This window comes from Muntiacus reevesi, chromosome 2 (genome assembly GCF_963930625.1).
Source record: "Muntiacus reevesi chromosome 2, mMunRee1.1, whole genome shotgun sequence".
NCBI lineage: Eukaryota > Metazoa > Chordata > Mammalia > Artiodactyla > Cervidae > Muntiacus > Muntiacus reevesi.
The window spans coordinates 22,664,985-22,689,926 of NC_089250.1; the positions used below are offsets into that span (position 1 = coordinate 22,664,985).

The window sequence follows — 24,942 nt, forward strand, 5'->3', positions numbered from 1 at the left end:
AGTACCATATTTTATCCTATACTGCATCAGTACCTATGTATATTCAAGCTTTTCAAATGGTGACTTTAAAAAAACCCTGATACCACAAAAGGAAATTAGTAACTTAAATGACATATAAGGCTAATTTAAAGGTATAAAAATATAACTCAAAATGGATCAATGACCTAAGTGTAAGATCTAAAACTCTGATTTCTCTGATATGACACTGAAGGCATAGACAATGAAAGAAAATAGACAAATTAGACCTCATGAAAATTTTAAAATTTTGTGCATCAAAAGATATCAATAGAGTAAAAAGGCAACCCATATAATGAGAGAAAATATTTGTAAATCATATATCTGATAGGGGATTATATATCGAATATACAGAAAACTCCTAAAACTCACAAACAATCTGATTCAAAATTGGGTACAGGACTTGAATAGTCATTTCTCCAAAGAAACTCTTATTAGGATGGCTAACAAGAAACACACACACACACACCAACCAGAAAATAAATGGCTACAAGAAACACACACACACACACACACACACACACATATACACCAGAAAATAAAAACCACTGGCAAGGATACAGAGAAATTGAAACTTTGTACACTGTTGGTATGAATGTAAAATTGTACGGTGCTATGGAAAACAGTATAGCAGTTCCTAAAAAAAGTAAAGATAGAATTGTCATATGATCTAGCAATTCCACTTCTGGGTATATATCCACAAGAACTGAAACCAGGGGCTCAAAGAGATGTTTGTTCACCCAAGTTCACAGCAGAATTAGTCACAATAGCTAAAACTTGGAAGAAACCCAAGTGTTTAATGACAAATGAATAAATAAACAAAATATGGTATACACATACAACAGAATATTATATAAGGTACAGAGTTTTTATTTGGTCATGTTTCCAAATGTACTGGAGTTAGTGACTTGTTATATTACCTTTTCATAAGTTATCTCAGAGAGGACTCTCCTATCCATAAGCATCCTATATCATCAAAGGAAAAATGTTCTAACCCGTTGGGATTACATCTGCCCTATCTCCTTTGTCCTCTCTCCACCAGTCCCTGAATCAACTTAAAAATCAGCACTAGCATCTCCTTTCCTCATGAGCCTGAGTTTTCTATAGAAATCTGTCTTCCATTACCTTAAGGAAGGTGACTGTTTTCCCGTCCTGCCTGAAGAGGCAAAGTCTGTCTACCATGTTCTTACTGTCCCCTTGGCACCCCTACTTGAGCCCATCACTAGGGGATGGGGTGGGGACCACAAAGCCAGAAGAGAATCATAATGTCTGGAACAATTGTTTCTTCAGATTAAAAAGAAACTACTTCTTAAAAAAGAAGGATTTTGATTACTTGATTTAGCTTTTGTTCTTAACTCATATAAGTACAGAGGGAAAAAAAAGGGAAATATTGAGTTTTCCTTCTACCATTGATCCCCTCTTTGTCTAAATTTTAACCTTTCAATAGAATTAGTCATTTTTTTTCCATTCACAATATGGGTTTTCATTATAGTACTCAGAACTCACATCTACTGACTCAGATTAAAATTCAGAATGTATAAAATGTTAACACTGAACAAAACCTTATATCAATATATATTCAATTTATTTACAGCAAAAACATAAAGTTGATTAAAAATTTGTAGTAAAGAAAATGCTCAAAAATTTCAAATAGATCACATTTCTTCCTAAAAGAAAGATACATATTTATTTTTAAGACATTACCCTTTTCAGACTTCCCCCTCTAAAACACCATTTTAGTAAGACTACCACACCCTGCTCAGTGTAACTCTGGTGTAGCCCCTCAGAGGACACTGCACAGTCTCAGCAGTAAAGCAGAAGACTTGAGGGCAGATTAGCAATTAGGTCATGAAAAACAGGCAGCATAAAATAGCTATTGCTAATCTGCATGAGATGCATTTACTCAATTAAGCAGATGGAAATGTTATTATGAACTCAGTATTCCAGTGATGGTCTTTAAAATTAAGAAGGATGGGGGCAAATGAAATGCACACTGGGGGATTTGAGGCCTTTCTGTATTAGTTCTAAAGTATACAATGTAGAACACTGTAATGAAGTTAACAAAATTAATTAAAAGATTCTTTGCATGTAACCATGAGAGACTACATTTAAAAATACATGACAGTTTTTGACATTATTAACAGCAATATGTCTGTTCTTTAAGGGAACAGTATTCTTGCCTTGAGAACCCCATGAACATAATGAAGAGGCAAAAAGACAGGACACTGAAAAATGAACTCCCCAAATCGGTAGGTGCCCAATATGCTACTGGAGATCAGTGGAGAAATAACCCAAGAAAGAATGAAGGGATGGAGCCAAAGCAAATACAATACCCAGTTGTGGATGTGACTGGTGATAGAAGCAAGGTCCGATGCTGTAAGGAGCAATATTGAAAAAAAAAAAAAAAAAAAAAAAAGAGCAATATTGCATAGGAACCTGAAATGTTAGGTCCATGAATCAAGGCAAATTGAAAGTGGTCAAACAGGAGAAGGCAAGAGTGAACGCTGACATTCTAGGAATCAGTGAATTATGATGGACTGGAATGGGTGAATTTAACTCAGATGACCATTATATCTACTACTGTGGGCAGGAATCCCTTAGAAGAAGTTGAGTAGCCATCATGGTCAACAAGAGAGTCCAAAATGCAGTACTTGGATGCAATCTCAAAAATGACAGGATGATCTCTGTTCATTTCCAAGGCAAACCATTCAATATCGTGGTATTCCAAGCCTATGTGCCAACCAGTAACACTGAAGCCGAAGTTGAACAGTTCTACGAAGACCTACAAGACCTTTTAGAACTAACACGCAAAAAAGATGTCCTTTTCATTATAGGGGACTGGAATGCAAAAGTAGGTAGTCAGGAAACACCTGGAGTAACAGGCAAATTTGGCCTTGGAGTACAGAATGAAGCAGGGCAAAGGCTAATAGAGTTTTGCCAAGAGAATGCACTGGTCAAAGCAAACACCCTCTTCCAACAACACAAGAGAAGACTCTACACATGGACATCACCAGATGGTCAACACTGAAATAAGACTGATTATATTCTCTGCAGGCAAAGACGGAGTGGCTCTATACAGTCAGCAAAAACAAGACCAGGAGCTGACTGTGGCTCAGATCATTACCAAATTCAGACTTAAATTGAAGAAAGTAGGGAAAACCACTAGACCATTCAGGTATGACATAAATCAAATCCCTTGTGATTATACAGTGGAAGTGAGAAATAGATTTAAGGGACTGGATCTGAGAGACAGAGTGAACTATGGACGGAGGTTCGTGACATTGTACAGGAGACAGGGATTAAGACCATCCCCATGGAAAAGAAATGCAAAAAAGCAAAATGGCTGTCTGAGGAGGCCTTACAAATAGCTGTGAAAAGAAGAGATGTGAAAAGCAAAGGAAACAAGGAAAGATATTCCCATCTGAATGCAGAGTTCCAAAGAATAGCAAGGAGAGATAAAAAAGCCTTCCTCAGCAATCAATGCAAAGAAATAGAGGAAAACAACAGAATGGGAAATACTAGAGATCTCTTCAAGAAAATAAGAGATACCAAGGGACCATTTCATGCAAAGATGGGCTCGATAAAGGACAGAAATGGTATGGACCTAACGGAAGCAGAAGATATTAAGAAGAGGTGGCAAGAATACACAGAAGAACTGTACAAAAAAGATCTTCACGACCCAGATAATCACGATGGTGTGATCACTCCCCTAGAGCCAGACATCATGGAATGTGAGGTCAGGTGGGCCTTAGAAAGCATCACTACAAACAAAGCTAGTGGAGGTGATGGAATTCCAGTTGAGCTATTTCAAATCCTGAAAGATGATGCTGTGAAAATGCTGCACTCAATATGCCAGCAAATTTGGAAAACTCAGCAGTGACCACAGGACCGGAAAAGGTCAGTTTTCATTCCAATCCCAAAGAATACTCAAACTACCACACAATTGCACTCATCTCACACGCTAGTAAAGTAATGCTCAAAATTCTCCAAGCCAGGCTTCAGCAATACATGAACTGTGAACTCCCAGATGTTCAAGATGGTTTTAGAAAAGTCAGAGGAACCAAAGATCAAATTGCCAACATCCGCTGGATCATTGAAAAAGCAAGAGGTGTTCCAGAAAAAACATCTATTTCTGCTTTATTGATTATGCCAAAGCCTTTGACTCTGTGGATCACAATAAACTGTGGAAAATTCTGAAAAAGATGGAATACCAGACCATCTGACCTGTCTCTTGAGAAATCTGTATGCAGGTCAGAAAGTAACAGTTAGAACTGGACATAGAACAACAGACTGGTTCCAAATAGGAAAAGGAATACGTCAAGGCTGTATACTGTCACTCTGCTTATTTAACTTATATGCAGAGTACATCATGAGAAACGCTGGGCTGGAAGAAGCACAAGCTGGAATCAAGATTGCCGGGAGAAATATCAATAACCTCAGATATGCAGTTGACCCCACCCTTATGGCAGAGAGTGAAGAGGAACTAAAAAGCCTCTTGATGAACATGAAGGAGGAGTGTGAAAAAGTTGGCTTAAAGTTCAACATTCAGAAAACTAAGATCATGGCATCTGGTCCCATAACTTCATGGGAAATAGATGGGGAAACAGTGGAAACAGTGTCAGACTTTATTTTTCTGGGCTCCAAAATCACTGCAGATGGTGACTGAAGCCATGAAATTAAAAGACGCTTATTCCTTGGAAGGAAAGTTATGACCAACCTAGATAGCATATTTAATAGCAGAGACATTACTTTGTCCACAAAGGTCTGTCTAGTCAAGTTTTTCCAGTAGTCATGTATGGATGTGAGAGTTGGACTATAAAGAAAGCTGAGCACCAAAGAATTGAAGCTTTTGAACTGTGGTGTTGGCGAAAACTCTTGAGAGTCCCTTGGACTGCTATAAGATCCAACCAGTCCATCCTAGAGAAGATCAGTCCTGGGTGTTCACTGGAAGGACTGACGTTGAAGCTGAAACTCTTAATACTTTAGCCACCTCATGTGAAGAGCTGACTCATTGGAAAAGACCCTAATGCTGGGAATTATTGGGGGCAGGAGGAGAAGGGGACAACAGAGGGTGAGATGGCTGGATGGCATCACCGACTCGATGGACATGGGTTTGGGTAGACTCCGGGAGTTGGTGATGGACAGGGAGGCCTGGAGTGCTGCGATTCATGGGCTTGCAGAGTTGGGCATGACTGAGTGACTGAACTGAACTGAACTGACTGTTCTTTAACTTTGTTAATGTTGATACCGTCACCCTTTCTATTAAATTTACTACTGAACTGATACCAAAACATGAGCAACAAAAGTCTTATTACTCAGAGCTTAGGATGAGTATTGTTTTTAATAAGCTTTCTGGCATTTAGTTTCATCATTTTCAGTTTGAAGAAACCATAATCTGGTAATGAATTTTCAGACTTTTTAAAAATTTTATTTATTTATTTTATTTGGAGGCTAATTACTTTACAATATTGTAGTGGTTTTTGCCATACATTGACATGAATCAGCCATGGGGAATTTTCAAACTTTTCAGAAGACTATCACACATTTTTGCTGGCATACAGAGATTTTTCAGATATTCATCTACTTTAAAATTATATTTCTTTACATAATATTTTAATTAAACAATAACAAATTATAACAAATGTCATATGATATAACTTATATGTGGTATTGAAAAAATGATACAAATGAACTTTTTTACAAAACAGAAATAGACTCACAGAGAAAGAAAACAAACTTAAGAAAGAAAACAAACCACAGGGGAAGAAGAAGAGGGATAAATTTGGTCTTTGAGAAGAATATATATGAATATATATATATATACCATTACATATAAGGTAGATAGCCAACAATGACCTATCATATGACACATGGGACTGTATTAAATACCTTCCAATAACCTATAATGGAAAAGAATCTGAAAGAGTATATATATATAGCTGAATCACTCTGCTGCATATCTGAAACACTATAAATCAACTTTACTTCAATTAAAAAATTTTAAAAAGAGAGCATTATTAAATCTGCATGAGAACAGCTATCAAATTCTTAGGGAGAACAAAAGTCTTTGAACAATTCTGGAAAAACTGTCATGAAAACATGACTATGAAAGCAGTGAAACTAGTGTATTCAAACTGCCTCCACAGGTGAACTTTGGTTTAGTTTGACATTTTTCTCTTCCTATAAATGTGGGTTCCCTTCACCTCCACTTTTCGACTAGTCTTAAAAGGCTTAGAAAAATTTTATGTAACAATTTTACTTAAAAATAACAATTATATAAAAGTTACATTTAAAGTTTCATTTATTCATTAATTTATTTGATTAAAACTGTTTCAACAATTGCTATAATACCAACTTCTGTTTCAATCTTTGGTTTTGTTATTCAGTCACTAAGTAGTGTCCAGCTCTTTGCCACCCCATGAACTGCAGCACACCAGGTTTCCCTGTCCTTCACTATCTCCTGGAGTTTGCTCAGACACATGTCCATTGAATCAGGGATGCCATTCAACCATCTCATCCTCTGTCACCCCTTCTCCTCTTGCCCTCAGTGATTCCCAGAATCAGGATCTTTTCCAATGAGTCGGCTCTTTGCATCAGGTGGCCAATGTATTGGAGCTTCAGCTTCAGCATCAGCCCTTCCAATGAATATTCAGGACTGATTTCCTTTAGGATTGACTAGTTTGATCTCCTTTCTGTCCAAGGGACTCTCAAGAGTCTTCTCCATCAACACAGTTCAAAAGCATCAATTCTTCAGCGCTCAGTCTTCTTTATAGTCCAACTCCCACAACCACACATGACTACTATAAAAACCATAGCTTTGACTATAAGGACCTTTACTGGTAAAGTGATGTCTCTGCTTTTTAATATGCTTTCTGGGTTTGTCATAGCTTTTCTTCCAAGGAGCAACATCTTTTAATTTTGTGGTTGCAGTCACCATACACAGTGATTTTGGAGCCCAAGAAAATAAAGACTGTCACTGTTTCCACTTTTCCCCCATCTACTTGCCATGAAGTGATGGGACCAGAAGCTATCTATGATCTTAGTTTTTTGAATGTTGGGTTTTAAGCCAGCTTTTTCATTCTCCTCTTTCATTAAGAGGCTCTCTAGTTCCTCTTCATTTTCTGCTGTTAAAGTGGTATCATATACATATCTGAGGTTGCTGATATCTCTCCTGGCAATCTTAATTCCAGCTTGTGTTTCATCCAGCCCAGCATTTTGCATGATGTACTCTGCATATAAGTTAAATAAGCAGGGTGACAATATACAGCCTTGATGTACTCCTTTCCCAATTTTGAACCAGTCCATTGTTCTATGTCCGGTTCTTAACTGCTGCCTTGTCCTGCATGCAGGTTTCTCTGGAGACAGGTATGGTGGTCTGGTATTCCCATCTCTTTTAAGAATTTTCCACAGTTTGTGGTGATCCACACAGTCAAAGGCTTTGACATATCAAATAAAGCAGAAGTAAATTTTGGGGGGGAATTGTCTTGCTTTTTTGATGATCCAACGGATGTTGGCAATTTGATCTCTGATTCCTCTACCTTTTGTAAATCCAGCTTGCATCTCTGGATATATTAATATAGCAGTAATAATCATTTGTCCACCCTTACTCTCCAAAACACACATCAGTCAATCTTAATATGTAATCCTCCTCTTAAACAGAGTCTGCTTTAAACAGTTATACAGTTTACCTGAATATTATATTGTATTTGTTGAAACTTTGTTTTTTGTTTTTAATTTTTATTGGAGTATAGTTGATTTAAAGGTTGTGTTGGCTTCTGCTGTATAGCAAGGTGAATCAGTTATACATATACCCACTCTCATAGACTTTTTTCCTATTACGTAGTGTTGAGAAGAGTTCTCTGTGCCATACAGTAGGTCCTTATTAGTTATCTATATTTCATATGTAGTACTGTGTATACGTCAATCCTAGTCTCCTAATTAACTCTTCCCCCTTCTCCCTTGGTAACCATAAGTGTGTTATTTGCATCGTTAATATTGACACTCATTAATATTCATGCTCACACATTAATTCATCTATTTAGTCATTCATCCATTTATTAAACATTTACTATGTGCCAGGATGCTATATTAAATGCTGCAGACACAAAGATGATAAAGAAAGTCCCTGTTCTAAAGCTACCCAGACACCGAAAGGTTGTAGAAGGTAAAAATGGTCCCCTAAAAATGACTGTGTTCTGATGCTCAGAACCTGCAAATATTTTACTTACATGGCAAAAGAGACTTTGCAGATGGGATTAAACTTGAGCACCTTAAGATAGGAGAGACTATCCTGAATTATCCAAGTTGGTCCAGTCTAATCACAAGTCCTTAAAAGTAGAGAACTTTTCCCCATTATGATCAGGCAGAAATGTGACTACAGAATAATCAGAGATGCAACATTACTAGCTCTGAAGGAAGAGGAAGGGGGCCATGATCCAAGGAATGTGGGGGCCTCGAGACGCTGGAGAACGAATCAGCCTTGCTTGATAACCCTGACTTTAGCCCAGTGAGACTCATGTCTGACTTCTGACCCACATAACTGTATGATAATGTATTTAAGCCACTAAATCTGTGGCCATTTGTTACAGCAACAATAGAAAACTAACACTGGGATCATCTAGTCCCACATGGTTTTTTGACAGATAAGGAAATGAAAATAAAATCCTCAGAGTCACACATTTAGGTAGTGGTAATGGGCTCTGGTTTTGGAGACAACATAATCCTCCTTTATTCTCAAACTATGGTTGGTGTTTAGGTAAAGGCAGAAAGCTAGACTTTGACTTTATGAAGGGTAATTGCCATAGTTATTTTTCTATATATTGAAAATGTAAACTGCATGGGAATACTAATAACACAGTTGCTCTTTTCCAGCTTCATTTGGCTAAATGACTTCTGTGGGCTGCACGAATAGCTAAGGCATGCAAGTTATTCTGTAAATCTCACATGCTGTGTATTTATATACATTTGTAGGTGTGAAGTGAGTATTAAATATTAAGAGTGTTTGTACAGTTTTCTGGGCCCACATTAGTCCATATCACTTCTCTAGGAATCTAGGTAGGTGGAGGGGAATGAAGTTTGAACCAAGAACATTCATATTGAAATTAAAAATAAAAAAGAAGACTTCCCCTCCATGAATTCAATCAACAATTACCTATTAAGCACCTACTGTGTGCCAGGGATTCTTAATGTCCTTAGATAGTCAAAACATTGAATAAAATAGATAAAATCCTTACTCTGATGAAGTTTACTTTCTATTGGGAGGACCAGATGGTAAACAAAATTAATTTATAAATTAATGTTAAATAGTATTAAATGCTCTGGATAAAAATAAAATCATGTTAAAAAAATAAAACATTATAAAAGGAAGAATGTGTGGGAAGGATGTAGATATAGAAAATTAGAATGACCAGGGCTGGAAAAATGCCTTCTTTAACAGTATGTTCAACTCTTCCTAAAATCAACAAGAACTGTCTCTAGTGTTTGGTGGAAGTCATCAACATACTGATACTTTAGTCAAGGTTTTTCATGTAATAGAGCAATAATACAAATTAAACAAAGACTTCCAAAACAAAAATCATTGACATTTTCAGACTTAGAGCAAGTTGGTGATCAGCACTAAATATTAATGACAACTACAGCACTGGAGTGTTTAAGGACTTTCTAGATTTTACATGCCTCCCAGATTAAAGGGGGCTTTCCTGGTGGCTCAGACGGTGAAGAATATGCCTGCAATGCAGGAGACCCAGGTTCAGTCCCTAGGTCAGGAAGATCCCCTGGAGAAGGGAACGGCTACCCACTCCAGTATTCTTGCCTGGAGAATCCCATGAATGAGGAAGCTGGTGGGCTGTGGTCGCAGAGAGTCAGACAGGACTGAGCTACTAAGCACACAGACATACAGATGAAAGGAACTATATGACTCCATGATAACTTTTCCCTCCTTCTGATACTGAGTTGTGGGTGGTTCAGAAATTACTAATATATGGAGAAGAAAGTGGCAATCCACTCCAGTACTCTTGCCTGGAAAATCCCATGGATGGAGAAGCCTGGTAGGCTACAGTCCATAGGGTTGCAAAGAGTCAGTCGTGACTGAGCGACATTACTTTACTATAAGGGAGAGGACAAAGAGACAAAGGAGAAGATGTGTTGAACCTCTATGAAATAAAATTTGTAAAAAAAAAATTACTAATATATTATTTTGCACATGTAGTACATTAAGTGCAAGTAAGTCTATTTAGAGAGTAGCAAAGAAATACCCTGGAGACAAGGATTGAGAAGATGCAAGAAATGTTTAACAAGGACCTAGAAGAAATACAAAAGAGAGTAGCAAAGAAAGCACAGAAAATTTAATTACTACTGAATTTAAGGAAAAATCCAAATTTAAATAATCAGTTTTATATAATATAGTTACTATAGTAAGACAATGTTTAAAACTCACTTTGAAGTGTTTCAAGTTCAGCTCTTGTCAATTCATCTTCCTTTTCCTTCAATCTTGTTTCTTTATATTTAGCATAAAACTGCCCAGCATCCTGAAAAAAGAAGTTACAAATAAATTAACATAAAAGTCAGTTTCCTTTGATGGTATTTTCCACATAACTTCAATTTAAAGCAGCATATTCATTTAATAAGTAGTTTTCCTCTGTGTTTATGTTTTCAAATTTTATGATGAACAGAAGAAATTGAATAAGCAGTTCTCTATAATTTGTCTCTCTTAGAGAACTAATGAAAGTCAGAAATTCTATGAGTGTATTAAATATGTTTAAGTAAAGCCTTTTCTCTCAGAAACATAAGGGAGGTATTCTCTTTCTGTTTTCTTCTATTGCATATTTTCTCAAAATTGTGTGTGGACAGAAATCAGTAAAACATACTTGCTGAACTGAATTATTTGATAGTACAGTAAGTTATATTATTGTGACAAAGTACAAACAGTATTTTCATATTAGTCCCTTAACTCCAAGATTTTCAAAATCACTATATGCAAATCTGATTATGAAACATCTATGACCACATAGATACAAGTGAAAGATGTCACTCCATTGAGAGTTGAGGATTGAGAACACATACTGTATGCAAATACTTAGGTGTCAAGACACAGTGGCTAAAGTCTCAAGGAGGGGCATTTAGGATAGGTGAGACTTTAGCAGAGTACCAAAAAGAAAGACTAGGCCTTCAATAATCACAGACATGGAAATAAGCAAGTTGGTGTTCCAGGCATATGAAGCTCCTAACAGTGAAAAAAGCAAAACCAGATCATTTTTCAACACCTCTTGACTCAAACTTCATCTATTCTGTAACAGCACTACTTCTAGCTGCAAGGCTACACTGTGCGATGCTTCTATGGCTTTCTATATGCTTTGCCTTCTAACTAGAGTATTTTGCTCCCCTACCTTTTTTCTCAAAAACTCCTATTCATCCTTGAAAACCCTATTCAAGCATCACTCCTCTTGTGCAAATCTTCTGACCTTCCCTGGAAGACTAATTCTTTCCTGTATACTGCTTCTGTATTTAAACTTATCTCTATGGTTGCTTGTATCACTTTGTTCTCTCCTAGAAAATGAGAAATTTGAGACAAGGAAACTTGTATGCTCAGAGCACAGTATCTAGAATCCAGCAGGTGCTTACTAAGTGTTTTAGAACTGAACTAGATTGAAAGATGTGAGAAATTTGTAAAGAAAGAAATGAAAGAGCTTGATGACTGACTGGTATGGAATAAGAAAAGGAGAGATATCAAGGATAACTCTAGGGTAACATTCCCAGACTTTGTGATTCCTAGAGCACATAAATTATAGACCCTTCTGACAGGGTTTTATTTCTGCAGGAAGTGAAGGAATAAACTCAATCCTTGGTCTACCACAATTCAGATGGAAATGCATGAACACTTAAACCACAGAATGGGATTATCTCTTTTCAGTCATGCCTATCCAAATTAAAGCTTTCTCCTGGGGTCTTTGAAGGGCACAGATGTCATACACCTGACTTACTCATCCTCCCATGCCCATATATACTTTAAATTTCAACAGAGGTTCAGGTCAAGAACTTATGATCTTTTAACATTCTCTGCACCCTCAAAAAGACTGTTCAGTTTTGTTTTTTTTCCATAAGACAGCTCTAATAGCACTTAGTTGTCTTTAACTTTATTCGAAACAATCGTTAGATTGTATTGTGACAGCTGTCATATCACTATGCATTAATTAAAAAAACATCAAATTGGTGAATTTTTGTTTAGTCATTTTAGTATTGAAGATGGAAGGCGAAAAGCAACATTTTTTTTGCATATTAGGGTTTATTATTTCAAGAGAGGTTAAAAATGCAACTGAAACACACACGAAAAAGATTTATACAATGAATGGAGAAGGTTCTGTGACTGATTGAATATGTCAGAAATGGTTTGTGAAGTTTCATGCCGGAGATTTACAGGACAACACTCCACGGTCAGGTGGACCAGTTGGAGTTGACAGTGATCACATCGAGACATTCATTTAGAACATTAATGCTGCACCACGTGGGACACAGCCGACCTACTCAAAATATCCAAATCAAGTGCTGAAAATCATTTGTACTAGCTTCGCTATGTTAATGGATTTGATGTTTGGAAGCCATACAAGTTAAGAAAAGAAAACCTTGACTATATTTCTGCATGCGATTCTCTACTGAAACGTAACAAAGACATTTCAACTTTTAAAACAACTTGTGATGGGCAATGAAAAGTGGATACCGTTCAATCATTTGGAACAGAAGAGGCTGTAGTAAGTGATGAACCATCACCAACCACACCAAATTCCAGTCTGCATCCAAAGAAAGTAATATTGTGCATATGGTGGGATTGGAAGGGAGTCCTCTATTATGAGCTCCTTCCGGAAAACCAAATGATTAATCCCAACAAATACTGCACCCTGTTAGACCAACTGAAGGCAGCACTGGACAAAAAGTATCTGGAATTAGTCAACAGAAAATGCATAATCTTCCATCAGGATACCGCAAGATCACGTGTTTCTTTGAATATCAGGCAAAAACTGTTACAGCTTAGCTAGGAAGTTCTGATTCATTTGCTGTATTCACCAGACATTGTACCTTCAGATTTCCATTTATTTTGATCTTTAAAAATTCACTTAAGGGAGAACATTTCTATTCCCTGGAAGATTCAGAAAGTCACCTGGAACAGCTTTTTGCTCAAAAAGATAAGTTTGAGAAGATGGAATCATGAAGTTGCCTGAAAAAATGGCAGAAGCTGGTGGAACACACTGCTCATAAAGTTCTTAGTGAAAATTAAAAATACTTAAAAAGCAAAAGTCCTTTATGGCCAACCCAATATGTAAAGAGAGAGTAGTGATCACCCAGCGTTCTATTTGTTCCCCCACATTTCCTTATTCTCTTGAGATTACATGGGATTATGGGGCTAGTTCTGGGCAGGCTATGGTTAGAAATATGTGTCACTTCAACCCAAATACCAAAAAAGGCTGTGTAAACCTCCAGTTCTCACTCCTGCCATAGAGAGCAAGGAGGCCACAGGCCCTAGATGCATTCAGCCAAAAGATGATGAAGACATCATTATTCTGAGTCCCTAAGTGGCAAGTTAGAGCAGCATGTCTCCTTATGTAAGTGGAAGACACCGGAAACAAAGTTCAAGTCACTGGAATTTTAAGATGATCTGCACCTTACCAAAGTCCATCCTGGTTGATATAAATAGCAAGTGCTATAGAGTTAGTACAGAGCATATACAATGGGAAATTTTCAGTTGGCCTGATCAGGAAAGGCTCCATAATGATGATAATTTAGCTAAACTGTGAAGATATAGTATTCCCAAGGTTAGTTAGCTATGAGATGGAATATATCCCTTATTACAAACCTTTCTTTTTAACATTATTGAAACATATTTAAGTGATAAAAATACCATGCTGAACAGGCATTGCTTGTCACGTTTCAGTTTACTTTTACTTCTCCATATAAACTTTAAAATATTAAACCATCCAAAAAAAAAAAATCTTAAGAAAGAAGGGGGTTAAATTTAGAGTGGTACGAGCAGGGAAACAGTACCACATGGAAGAACTCTGCTCAGATGCTCAGTTGTGTGTGACTCTTCACGACTCCATGGACTGTAGCCCACCAGGCTCCTCTGTCCATGGGATTTTCCAGGCAAGGACAGTGGAGTCGGTTGCCATTTCCTCCTCCAGGAAGAACTCTGAAGAGAGGTAGGTGCAAGAAGGATGGAGGACACTCCATTGCTCTTTGACTGTGTGATAGCACGTATCTCTTGTTTGAAGCTTACATATAACCTTCAACACAGGAGAATATCGTTTAAGTGCAGTTTTGAAAATCTGCCCACAAATTCAACTGCTCTATTATTAAGTTTTGTTCTCCAGCTGACTGATACTGTAATCTCAGAATTACATGTAATGTGTAATTACGTACAATGTAGACAATTACTTCCCTGGTGGCTCAGACAGTAAACAGTTTGCCTGCAATGTGGCAGACCCAGGTTCAATCCCTGGGTCAGGAAGATCCCCTGGAGAAGGGACTGGCAACCCACTCCAGTATTCTTGCCTGGAGAATCCCATGGACAGAGGAGCCTGGAAGGCTAGAGTCCATGGGGTCACAGAGAGTCATGTCCAACTCTGAAGTGACTTAGCATGCACATAATCTCAAGAGTTACGTGTAATATGTAATTACGTACAAGGTATAAAATTACAGTGAAGAATATAAGAAAACTTCTAAATTTCATACTTTGAATAAGAGTATGTTTTTCTTTGTACGGAACTATAATAATACTAAGTTCACAAGAGTAATAAAAATAAAACATAAAACAAGAAGCTCTGTTTTCCTGTGCCTGAGTCGGTATATTCTAAGAGATAGAAGGCCCAAAGTGACTTTTCCATTTGGGCTAAGAGATAGAAGAGACCACAGAAGCCATCTATTCAGCCCCAACTCAAAGCAAGAATCCTCTATAACTTTTATAAAAATTACCATCTGCCTCAATATCTGTACAGAGAATGTAAGATCAGATAGCTTACTCACAGACCATGAGACTGGTTACCAAGCTCACTATCCAGCAGTGAAAAAAACTTAGCCTTTCTTAGCTTTTATATTTCTTATATTTTAAATTTATTTTCCTCTGCTTTAAGATTCATTTCTACCATGAACTAATTGTGTCACTTTGGGCAAGCTGTCTCACCAATCTGAGTCTTAAGTATTTTTTCAGCTATAATATATGGACTCATTGAGACTATGTGTCTCTAACATCCTACCTAACATTTTGTGGTTTTAAAATCTTTTCTACATAACTCTACTTTATATTCTGTCTTTGGACCTCTGAATAATTGCATCTTATGGCCTCCTTTCAGAGGGTGGAAGGAATGGAATCTTTGTTATGTTGTGAGGTCTTTCCAATTCTCCTGTATCCCTTTGTCCTTCTGTAGCAGTAGTTTCAGCCTTATAAAAATTCAGATGAGTTTCCCAAACTTTTTCACTGGTTTATGTATTCTCTATGTAAAGTGTGCTTGTCTGCAAAATTTTTCAAAAAGTTCTGAGAATACTAAAAAAGTAAGCTTCCTTATCCCTTGGAAAATCTGTGTTTAACTTTGAGCAGAAGGGCAGGCAACTAAGCTTGCTGCAAATGCCTCCTAGTCTTTTAGAAGCTTTTCCTCCTGCTAATTAGCTGTGAATGTTTTGTTTATTTGGTTTCTGTCCCAGCAAGCAGAAGCAAAGGGGTTAGAATTAAGGGCCATGACTGTAGAGAGGGCAACCCCTGGGCTTGTCCAGAGCTGTTTCCATGGAAGAAGCTTCTTGGGAGGGAGGAGGCCTCCCTTTATAAACAGCTGTATAAAGTACAGTATTCCCTTTACTCTCAGACAACTTTCAATTTAAGGTAAAAGCCATAGCACCACAGAGAAGATTCTTCTGTTTTCTCAGCCACTGCTCCTCAGAAGCCCATAAATCCTGATGGGGTGGACATATGCACGCTGGGAATTTTCTACAATAATTTCTAGTCTGTGTTCATATAAGATCAACTTCGTAGTGAGAAAAGATGGGGGACCAGGACTTAATGATGAGAAAAATGAACGATTTTAGGCAATGAACTCCTAAGGGAGTTGCATGTTTTATAGATTATGTTATTGAGAAATGTAACATAGCAGGTAGAGAGAAATTTAAATGGTGAATTCCCAGAAACGTCAAACAAGCAAGCAAGCAAGCAAATAAATTCTGAACACTTAAGACCTTTCCACCTTAGAAAAGGTAGAGAACTATGAACTATGATTTAGACTGGTAATTTGTAATTACTTGGGATATTTGGTACTTACTGATTTGTATGAGAAATTGGTGGTGTTAGCAATCTAAATTTTCAATGGGCCTAAATAAATGAAGCTCCAACACAGGCAGTTAAACTGAAAATATGCACACAGCACTGGTTATATTTCAGTTTTTGCTACTCACATTGCTATGAATATGTTTCAGAATACATATGATCAAATAAAAAAGTATCTAAGGGCATTTTGGAGGTTAGAAAATTTTCCTGGGGTTACAGGCTGAATACAGTCCACACAGAAGACTGGTTTAGTCAGATTCCAAGAGATTGTGTACTCCCTTCTGTTCTGTGAGAACACAGACTGGGAAGATACGGAGTGTCACTAGGGCTATACTTTTAATGTTAAAATTAAATTCTAGCCTGAAAGCACACCATGCCTCTCCTGATACACACCAAGTTCCTTGTTATATTCTAATTCACATTGCATGTCTTCTGTTGATTACTCCACCTGCCTTTTTTGCTGTATAAACACATTCTTCTCAAGTTTCCGAAGCTTCTCTGCAAACAATCATGCATTTTACTCCTCTTTAATGTAATGTTCTCTCCAATCTCTATGGACACGTCAATTTACACCCTCCATATTCTTTTTCTTTGGTTTCTCATTTGACTTTTTACTTCTGCCTATGTGGGTACATGAATGATATGGGGATACACATTTTGCTATATATACTAATATCCACACATCTTTTCTTTCAAGATTTTCCAGTCTAGGAAATGTTTGATACTAATTTAACATCAGATATGTCATACGAGTCAAGTATAATCATTTTCAGTTACTGGTCTCATTCTTCTAATCCACTACATCTTACAGTTTTTTCAATATCTTCTTCAGAGCAAAGGAAAGGAATAAAACCCAGTACTGGAGGTAATAAAGACCTTCTCAAAATGCAAGCGGAGCTATCAAAGAAATACTTTTACCTCTACCCTGCTTGATCACAGAACCATTTTGAGCACTGTCTGCCCACTATGCACTTTAACTTTCCTGTTCCTAACAATGTATACATATCTTTGACAGACCTGTGTGACAGAAACACTTTTCTGCCTCAATGTCCTTTAATAGATTTGTCAGTTTCATCTATTAATCTCCTAAATGGCTATATTCAGAGTCTGCTGACTTAGGATATAGTCTTGGATGACAGTAATGGGATATGTGGTATTTTCTTTTTTTAAAAAGAGCAGTTGTACAATTTTTCCTCAGGTTTTTTCAGTCTCAACATGTGTAATTATATGGGAGTTACTGTATCTATGAAATTATTTTTGTATACAACTAGTACACAGTGTGGGCACTTCACTGTCAAACGGTCTATTCATCTTTCAAGACTTGGCTCAAATTTTCCTTGGTTATCTTAAACAGAGACAATCTTACTTCTTAGAACATCTATAGAAGTCATTGTTTATACTACAGATATGAAGCTTATATATCATATTGTGTCCCAATTATTTTAATTTATGTGATACGAACTCTGGCTGTAAGGGCTTTTAAAGTGCCTTCTTGTTCTGATACTGTGTTTAATAAATTTTTATTGAACCTGCTAAACTAATCCTACTGGATAACCAACCATACATGCATGTGAACTATAATACAGAATGGATATTTAGAGGAAGAATGGGAAGAAAAAGGTTAGAAATGAAGAGCTGTTGATATGACAACAAAATTTGGGTACAGGTTCTGCAAGTATGAAGGCCATTCACTGGAAGTCTTCGAACCTCTCAATCAAGATAGGGGTGGTATATGCAAGAAAAAGGATTCCTGCTTAAAAACAAAACAATGGCCCAGTACCACAAGAGTGGTGAAGAAAATGTTGAAGGTCATTGTATCATTTTTTGAAATACTGAGGGCTCTAGTAGGACTCTTATCACCACTGTGTTAGTTACCAATCCAGACCGCTTCAAGTAAAAAGGGCTTCCTATAAATTTCATAAGTACCTTATTTAAGAAGATCTCATACAAGTGTCACATAAAAACTTCAGTGTTGTAGATAAGACATATGTATTCATCTTACACAATTTTATGAATGATAAATTAATACAAAGGTCAAAGAAGATTGCAACAAAAAAAAAGCAGACAAAATCTAATCCTATTAGCAACTATTTAGTATTGCTTTGCTGACATTTGTGAAAATATAAGCTGTATGTTTATTGATCAGAAATACTTTCACTATTACAATTTGGATCAGAATCAACTATATTGTTTTGGTAGTGAACATGAGAAAGACATTAAACTTCCAATTGATTCAACAGTTTTAGAAGGTTTCTGAAGAGGCTAAAATGTTTTTACAAAATTCCTTACTTTTACAAGTTTTCTACAAATTTGCAATGAGGCAAAACAATAACTTGTAAAATTTAAGTCATTTTATTATATTGATTGTTTTTGTAAATTACTCTGCATGCTAACCAAGAAATATGTTGATTTTACCAAATAAACTTTGTTTCAAATGACTTAGATTAAAACTACAAAGAAGTGAGTGGGATGAATTGGGAGACTGACATATATACACTAGTAGTGTATGTATACATAGTATGTATAAAACAGATAACTAAAGAGAACCGACTGTGTAGCACAGAGAACTCTTCTCAGTGCTCTGCGGTGACCTAAACGGGAAGAAAAGCAAAGGGAAGGGGGCGCGGTATATGTGCACATACAGCTGGTTTATCTGCTGTACCGTAGAAACTAATACAATGTCATAAAGCAACTATACTTCAACAGAAGTTTTTTTTTAAAATAAATGAAAAGAAAAAAAAATAAAGTGTTTCAGACTGACACTTTATGTGTTATTTATGCTGCCTCATGACTATTAAATTGATCTGCACTCTGATTTGCCTATTACACAGATTCTAAAGCTAGCAAAAAATAATCATTCTCTTAAAAATGTAAGAAGTCATGTCCTAAAATATTTTTCTGTCACATCCTCTCACAAATATACCAGTAAGGTAAACACATTTTCCCTCTCATACTACGTCTTACATACACAGCATACAAGGATTGTGGATTTTTATCCAAATAAACAATACGCTAAACAACTTTAAAAAAACTTTTTAATTACCAAAATACTTCAATTGTCTCTATTAAATGTAAACAAATGATTCTGTATGCAATAACTGTTAAGATAAACTATTTTGACAAAGAACTGGTAAATAATTTCTCAAAAGTTAGGAAGAAACACTAGTAACTTTTAGTTAATTCTCCCTTCAAATATAAGTTCCATCATTAGAGGAAAAGAATAAAATATAGAAGATGGAGTCACTCACTTCTTTAAACGATAAGGAAAAATAGCCACTGTATGAAAAAAAGTAAGTAAACAGAAATTATCTCTCACTCTTACTCTTTGTGTTTTCTGAAATGAAAACATTTCCTCCAAAACTACAATTTCAAAGAATTTCAAAATTTGCACACCAAACCATTATATATTCTTTCAAATATTCTGTTTATGTGTTGGAAATTTTCTAGACAGATGCAATAATTAAAATTAGCAAAACGATAATCTAATGAAATGTATTATTATGCTAAATATATAAAAAAAGAGAAACTGCCATATAAATATGGCGTGTAATTTCTATCATTTGAGCAAGACTGACTAGCAATAGAAACTTCAATTACAGTATAAGACAAAATATCTGCACTCCTCTTAAAGCTGCAAAGAAAAAAAATTTTTTTTAATAAAATTAAATTTAAAAAAAAGCTGCAAGCAAAATGGTAACCTATGTATACTTTTGCTTAATTATACAAATACTTACCCAAAGTGTTTTTTTCCATACTATTTACTTAAATGCTTTAAAAATAATGGTGACAAGGTATCTGACTTCTGTTTTTACTGAATATGCCTTAAATGATTAAATTGCTGTTGTTTTTATGTCTGTCCTAAAGACAGTATTGCCTTTTCCTTTTTTATTGTCTTGGAATTCTAAGGTGTTCTAAAAGCAACATTAAGAGATAGTTAAAGGAATAGATACCTAAATAAATTTTAGAACTATTCTAAACTAGGTTTATACTTATAAAATACTATTCATTCAATCAGCATTATGAAGCATCTACTGTATATTCAGCCTTCAGATAGCAGGCATAAATTATTTCATGAATAATTAAAATCAAAACACTAGTATCATATGAAAGAGGTATTTTTTTTTTTACCTGGATTAGATGAGGCAATGCTTTTAGTGTAAGGCAAAACCAAATTCCCAGCTTGCAGGGAAGCAAATCATGCCACTGCGGTTTCACCAGTAATCTAAAAGCAAAGTATAAAAAGTTGAAAAACAAAATATTTTTATAATAATCATGAACTATGTTTTAAACAGCTATTTCAACAAAAAAAGTTTTTCAATGAAATATTTAAGACAGTTATCACTTAATCTGACATATTCCATCAATAAATATATTAGTACAACAACAGCAATTATGTATAGTAAGTAAGAGAATGTAGACTAAGGTTTTGGGGAGGGAGACTTGAATAATCAAGATATAAAGATAAAGGCACAAAAGTCCTCTTTCTAACCTGGACTTTTCATCAGTTTGGCAAAATGAATTCTTAGACCTTATGATTACTTCAGCTATAAAAGACTAAACAGCATCACAGTGTCCCCAAGTGCTGACAAGCAGATATGAAGACTGTAGCATAAACAAACCAATACATAAAAATTAATGTCATTTGCAGTTCACTGAAGCATTACTCACTGATGTCATCAGGACAGAAGACAAGCAGAATAGTCTCTGATCTCCATCTCACATTGATCCAGTTCCTGCCCTGCTGTGTGAACTATTTAAACCCTTTATTTCTTCCTATGAATCAATAGGAGAAATGGTGGTATCTCTTTGAGTGCACTGCATATTACTGTCTCTCTACATACTGTCACTTCTGAGTTAACACTACAGTGATACATTCTTTTAGTAATATTTTGCTTCTAAAGTTCAGTAGAAAAATTTTAAACAAGAATTCAGGGGTTTAATTATTTAAATATATAGGAATACTTCACAAAGAGAAAAACCTGTGGAACTTGTGCTTAAGATCAGAATTTTGTTTCTTAAAACTATGGAACATTATTAGTCTTTTATAAACTGAATACAGATGTAAATATTGGTATATTTGAAATTGATATACATATGAAGTGGGATCACATTAAAGACGTATTTTAAAACAATTTCGAATTACAAACATGTTTTCATGTTCCCACCTTTCATTTTTTTCTGAAGCACCAAGTTTTGATACATCCACAGTCTTGCCGCCTGCCTTTTTTTTCTTTTCCCTCTTTTTTCTACTGAGCAGTTCATCCTTAATGTGGAAAAAATTATGGTTACAGGTTATCATTAACATGTACTCTTCAAATGTTATCAAGAGTCTTCTGTGAAGGGTAAACATTATAGAAGAACATTTATGCAAATGTATGTAGGGTCCAACATGATTAAGTAAAATCATCAATCTTTAACAATAACTGTTGTCATGGTATCCAGTCCTTAAACACACATGAAGTTCAGCACTGTCAGTCATGTGTATCTCCATAGCAATCAAAGTTTTCTAAGAAGAGAAGGCATTCAACTTACTTTTTCTCATTCATCCAACTTTAATAATGTCACTTCAAAAAGAATGAGTAAACAGATGCTAATTCATGAATACTGATAAATATGTTTCTCTTTAGCATATAAATAAAAGCTCACGGCAGGCAGAACAAACTATGTAATAGTGAATCAGTCTAACAAAAATGTAAAAATTTTTTAACCAATTTATCTCTGAAATTATAAAATTATACTCATTTCAAATTTTACTGAGTTAAAAGCTTTTAAAATAATCATTCTAAATCATTTTGCATAAAAGACATGTATATCTAGAAGGTGACAATAAGGAAAACATAGCTTTACCTTCTAATTTTCAGCTTGATATTCACACCTTAACAAAATTTTTTAACAAACTCAAAATGACACATTTTTAAAAGGAAACATTTTCCTCTTATGTCATGGGTTCTTGAAATAGAAACATCAAATACTAAATGTTGAATACAAAAGTACTAGAATAAAGAATATATATAAGAAAGTTGAAATTTTTATCAGTTGAAAAAATAAATGTATAAAATTCCATATAAAATTAAGGAGGCTAGGTCACTTGATTTATTACCAGTACTTACCAGTTGTTTTTCCAGGTAGATTGACCAAACCACAGCATAATGACCCACTGTGAGAATAATGAACAAAAGTAATGCCAGCTCAGCATTGCTCATTTTTCTCACCCGCCTGTAGTAGAATACAGGCTGTCGCCAATCTGGAAGTCCATTGATCAGAATATCATCATACCTAGAGGAGCAAATAGAACAGTTTTTCATATGGAGTTTAAAAATAAAAGCAAACAACGTTATTTGTATCAATACTTAAAAAGAGGAAAGAGAAAAGAATTTCTCCAAAATATATAAATTTATACAGATTACCAGCATTACAATGGCCTGTAAATCAAAACATTGCATTCAATCATACACAACCTTCGAAAAGGCACTCAGTGATATACTCTGGATCTGATATACAGATCTTGTGTTTTTAAACACTCCAACGACATGACTCCTGGAATGACATCCAAACTCAAGGAGCCTTACAGTCCACCTCTCCATCACAGGCTGCAGTGAGGCCCCACCATGAAAGTCAGTGACAAAAGGAAGGATCTCAATGGGAGAAAATCAAGACAAGAGCTCTATTTGCTTCCAAGAATTATATATTAATTGAATCACATTCAGGATAAATTTTCTAGTTAGTGCTTTTATTTGAATCTAGGTACGAGGGTTCAAGGTCGAAATATTTATAATTTTATCAACGCTTCTTAAAGACATAAAAAGTCTATTTAAAAGGGGCACCTTTTAATTTTATGTTGCTCAAGTTCTTTTTAAGAATTAAAAACAATACCAAATTAACAGGAGATGTGGAAACAACCAATTTCTCAATAAAACTGTTTATTTGTAAACATTTAGGTGGCAGTTTCCTCACATTTTTGTCTTTGCTGAAAGGGAAGAACATAACAAATTTCCTAGTAATTCACTTTAAATCAACTTTCTTTAGAATAAAATTTCAACTGAATTTAAATTTACGCATCAGACATTATGGAGGCAAATATTTTTAATGTTAAAAATAAGGAGTAACATTTATGACTGTAAAACTCAAAATGGTCTCATGCAAATACTGTATATTCAAAACACACAACTTGTTAATCTTAGTTGAACACAACTCATTAAATATTCTAATCACACTATTTCCAGAATTAAATCTTCACTGAAAGGCCTAATTTGGTGAAACACATTGACCAAAATATTTTAATTAAAAATATTCTGAGTTAGTCGCAGTCCTAATTACAGGAATAGAAATAGGGCCTATATTGTCAGGCAGGTCAGTAGAACTCAGTAGTAGGTTTTTCTCAAGTAAATTGACCGATCTACGAATAATAGCGCAGCTGCTAAACTGCCAGTCTTGACATGTAAATCAATTTAAATGCAACAACTGCAGTAGCTACTTTGATAGTTATTAAATTGATACCTTGGAGATATGCTTAAAAAAATAAAGCAGAGCATTTATTACAGGCAACTTCTTTTTTCAGTAGAAAAATACTGGTTATAAATTAAAAATATATTTTATTGGACTATCTAGAAAACCTGACTTTTAGGATCAACTTAGATTATTAAAAATAACAGTAGATCAGAATAACCAATGTTCAAAGCAAAGGACATTAGTGGTACTAAACTGTTAAAGGCAGGCAAACTTTATAGTATACAAGAATCTGGTAATTAAAATATGATTATGTAGTAGCTGAGCCAAAGTTTGATGTTAAATATTCTTTTTCAATATTTATATAGCAATTTTTGAACACAAATATATAACATGATTTCATCAAAAGTTATCATTCCTGTCCTTCAAAATTTATGTTTAAATCTATTGCTAAAAAGTGACTCTTTTTAAATTACCAACATATTGGCAAAAACGGTTTCAAGTGATATAACGTAAGATCACAATATCTGAACGAAGTCCAATAAAGAAAGGCCTGAATTTATTCTAAAATCTACATTCTACTTCAGATTTGTTGAGGAAAAAAAGGGGAACATAATTATTTTCAGCTAATCTCTTCCAGGAAATAACTTCAAGTAAAAAGTGTGGCTATTAATATAAACAACATCTAAGAAAGTGGTGACAGTTCCCTAAGAGCATTACTGTTAAACTTGTTTTAGATCTAAACAGTATTAGAAGAAAACCCAGCTAAACTCATAGCTGTGAATCTTATATCAAATATTTTATCACCATTGAAATGCTATATATCTGTTAATAGCTACTATTTTCTACCCCACATATAAATTGTATTTAGTGCACAGCTAAATTCAAGACAGCAGAATCTCATGCACTGAACACATTAAACAAAAGTAGATATTTACTAGGCTATGTCTGCCACTCTAAACAACAGTTTCCAAGGATTAAGCTTAGAATCAATGCTCTATTGATTTTACTATCAATGAACATTATGGCTCACACGACTGGCCATTTTAAGGGAAGATAGCTTCTATTATAGTTTACTTTTTAGAGTATATGGTGTTAAAAGATAAATCACTGCTTTCCTGAAACACTGAAAAAATAAAGATATCCTTAAAATACAAAGACAATATATTCATAAGTTATTTAAG

At 35.2% G+C, this 24,942-nt stretch overlaps 1 protein-coding gene across 1 annotated transcript in view; it reads right to left on the minus strand.

Moving 5' to 3' along the window:
- The window catches only part of DNAJC1 (DnaJ heat shock protein family (Hsp40) member C1), a 186,220-nt gene that overhangs the window by 90,412 nt on the left and 70,866 nt on the right, over positions 1-24,942 (minus strand). Inside the window, exons 4-7 of the mRNA XM_065921080.1 lie at positions 22,423-22,588; positions 21,478-21,575; positions 20,441-20,534; positions 10,451-10,541 (exon numbers count right to left, since the gene is read on the minus strand). Coding sequence (XP_065777152.1) covers positions 10,451-10,541; positions 20,441-20,534; positions 21,478-21,575; positions 22,423-22,588 — 449 coding nt within the window. The remainder of the gene's footprint in view (positions 1-10,450; positions 10,542-20,440; positions 20,535-21,477; positions 21,576-22,422; positions 22,589-24,942) is intronic.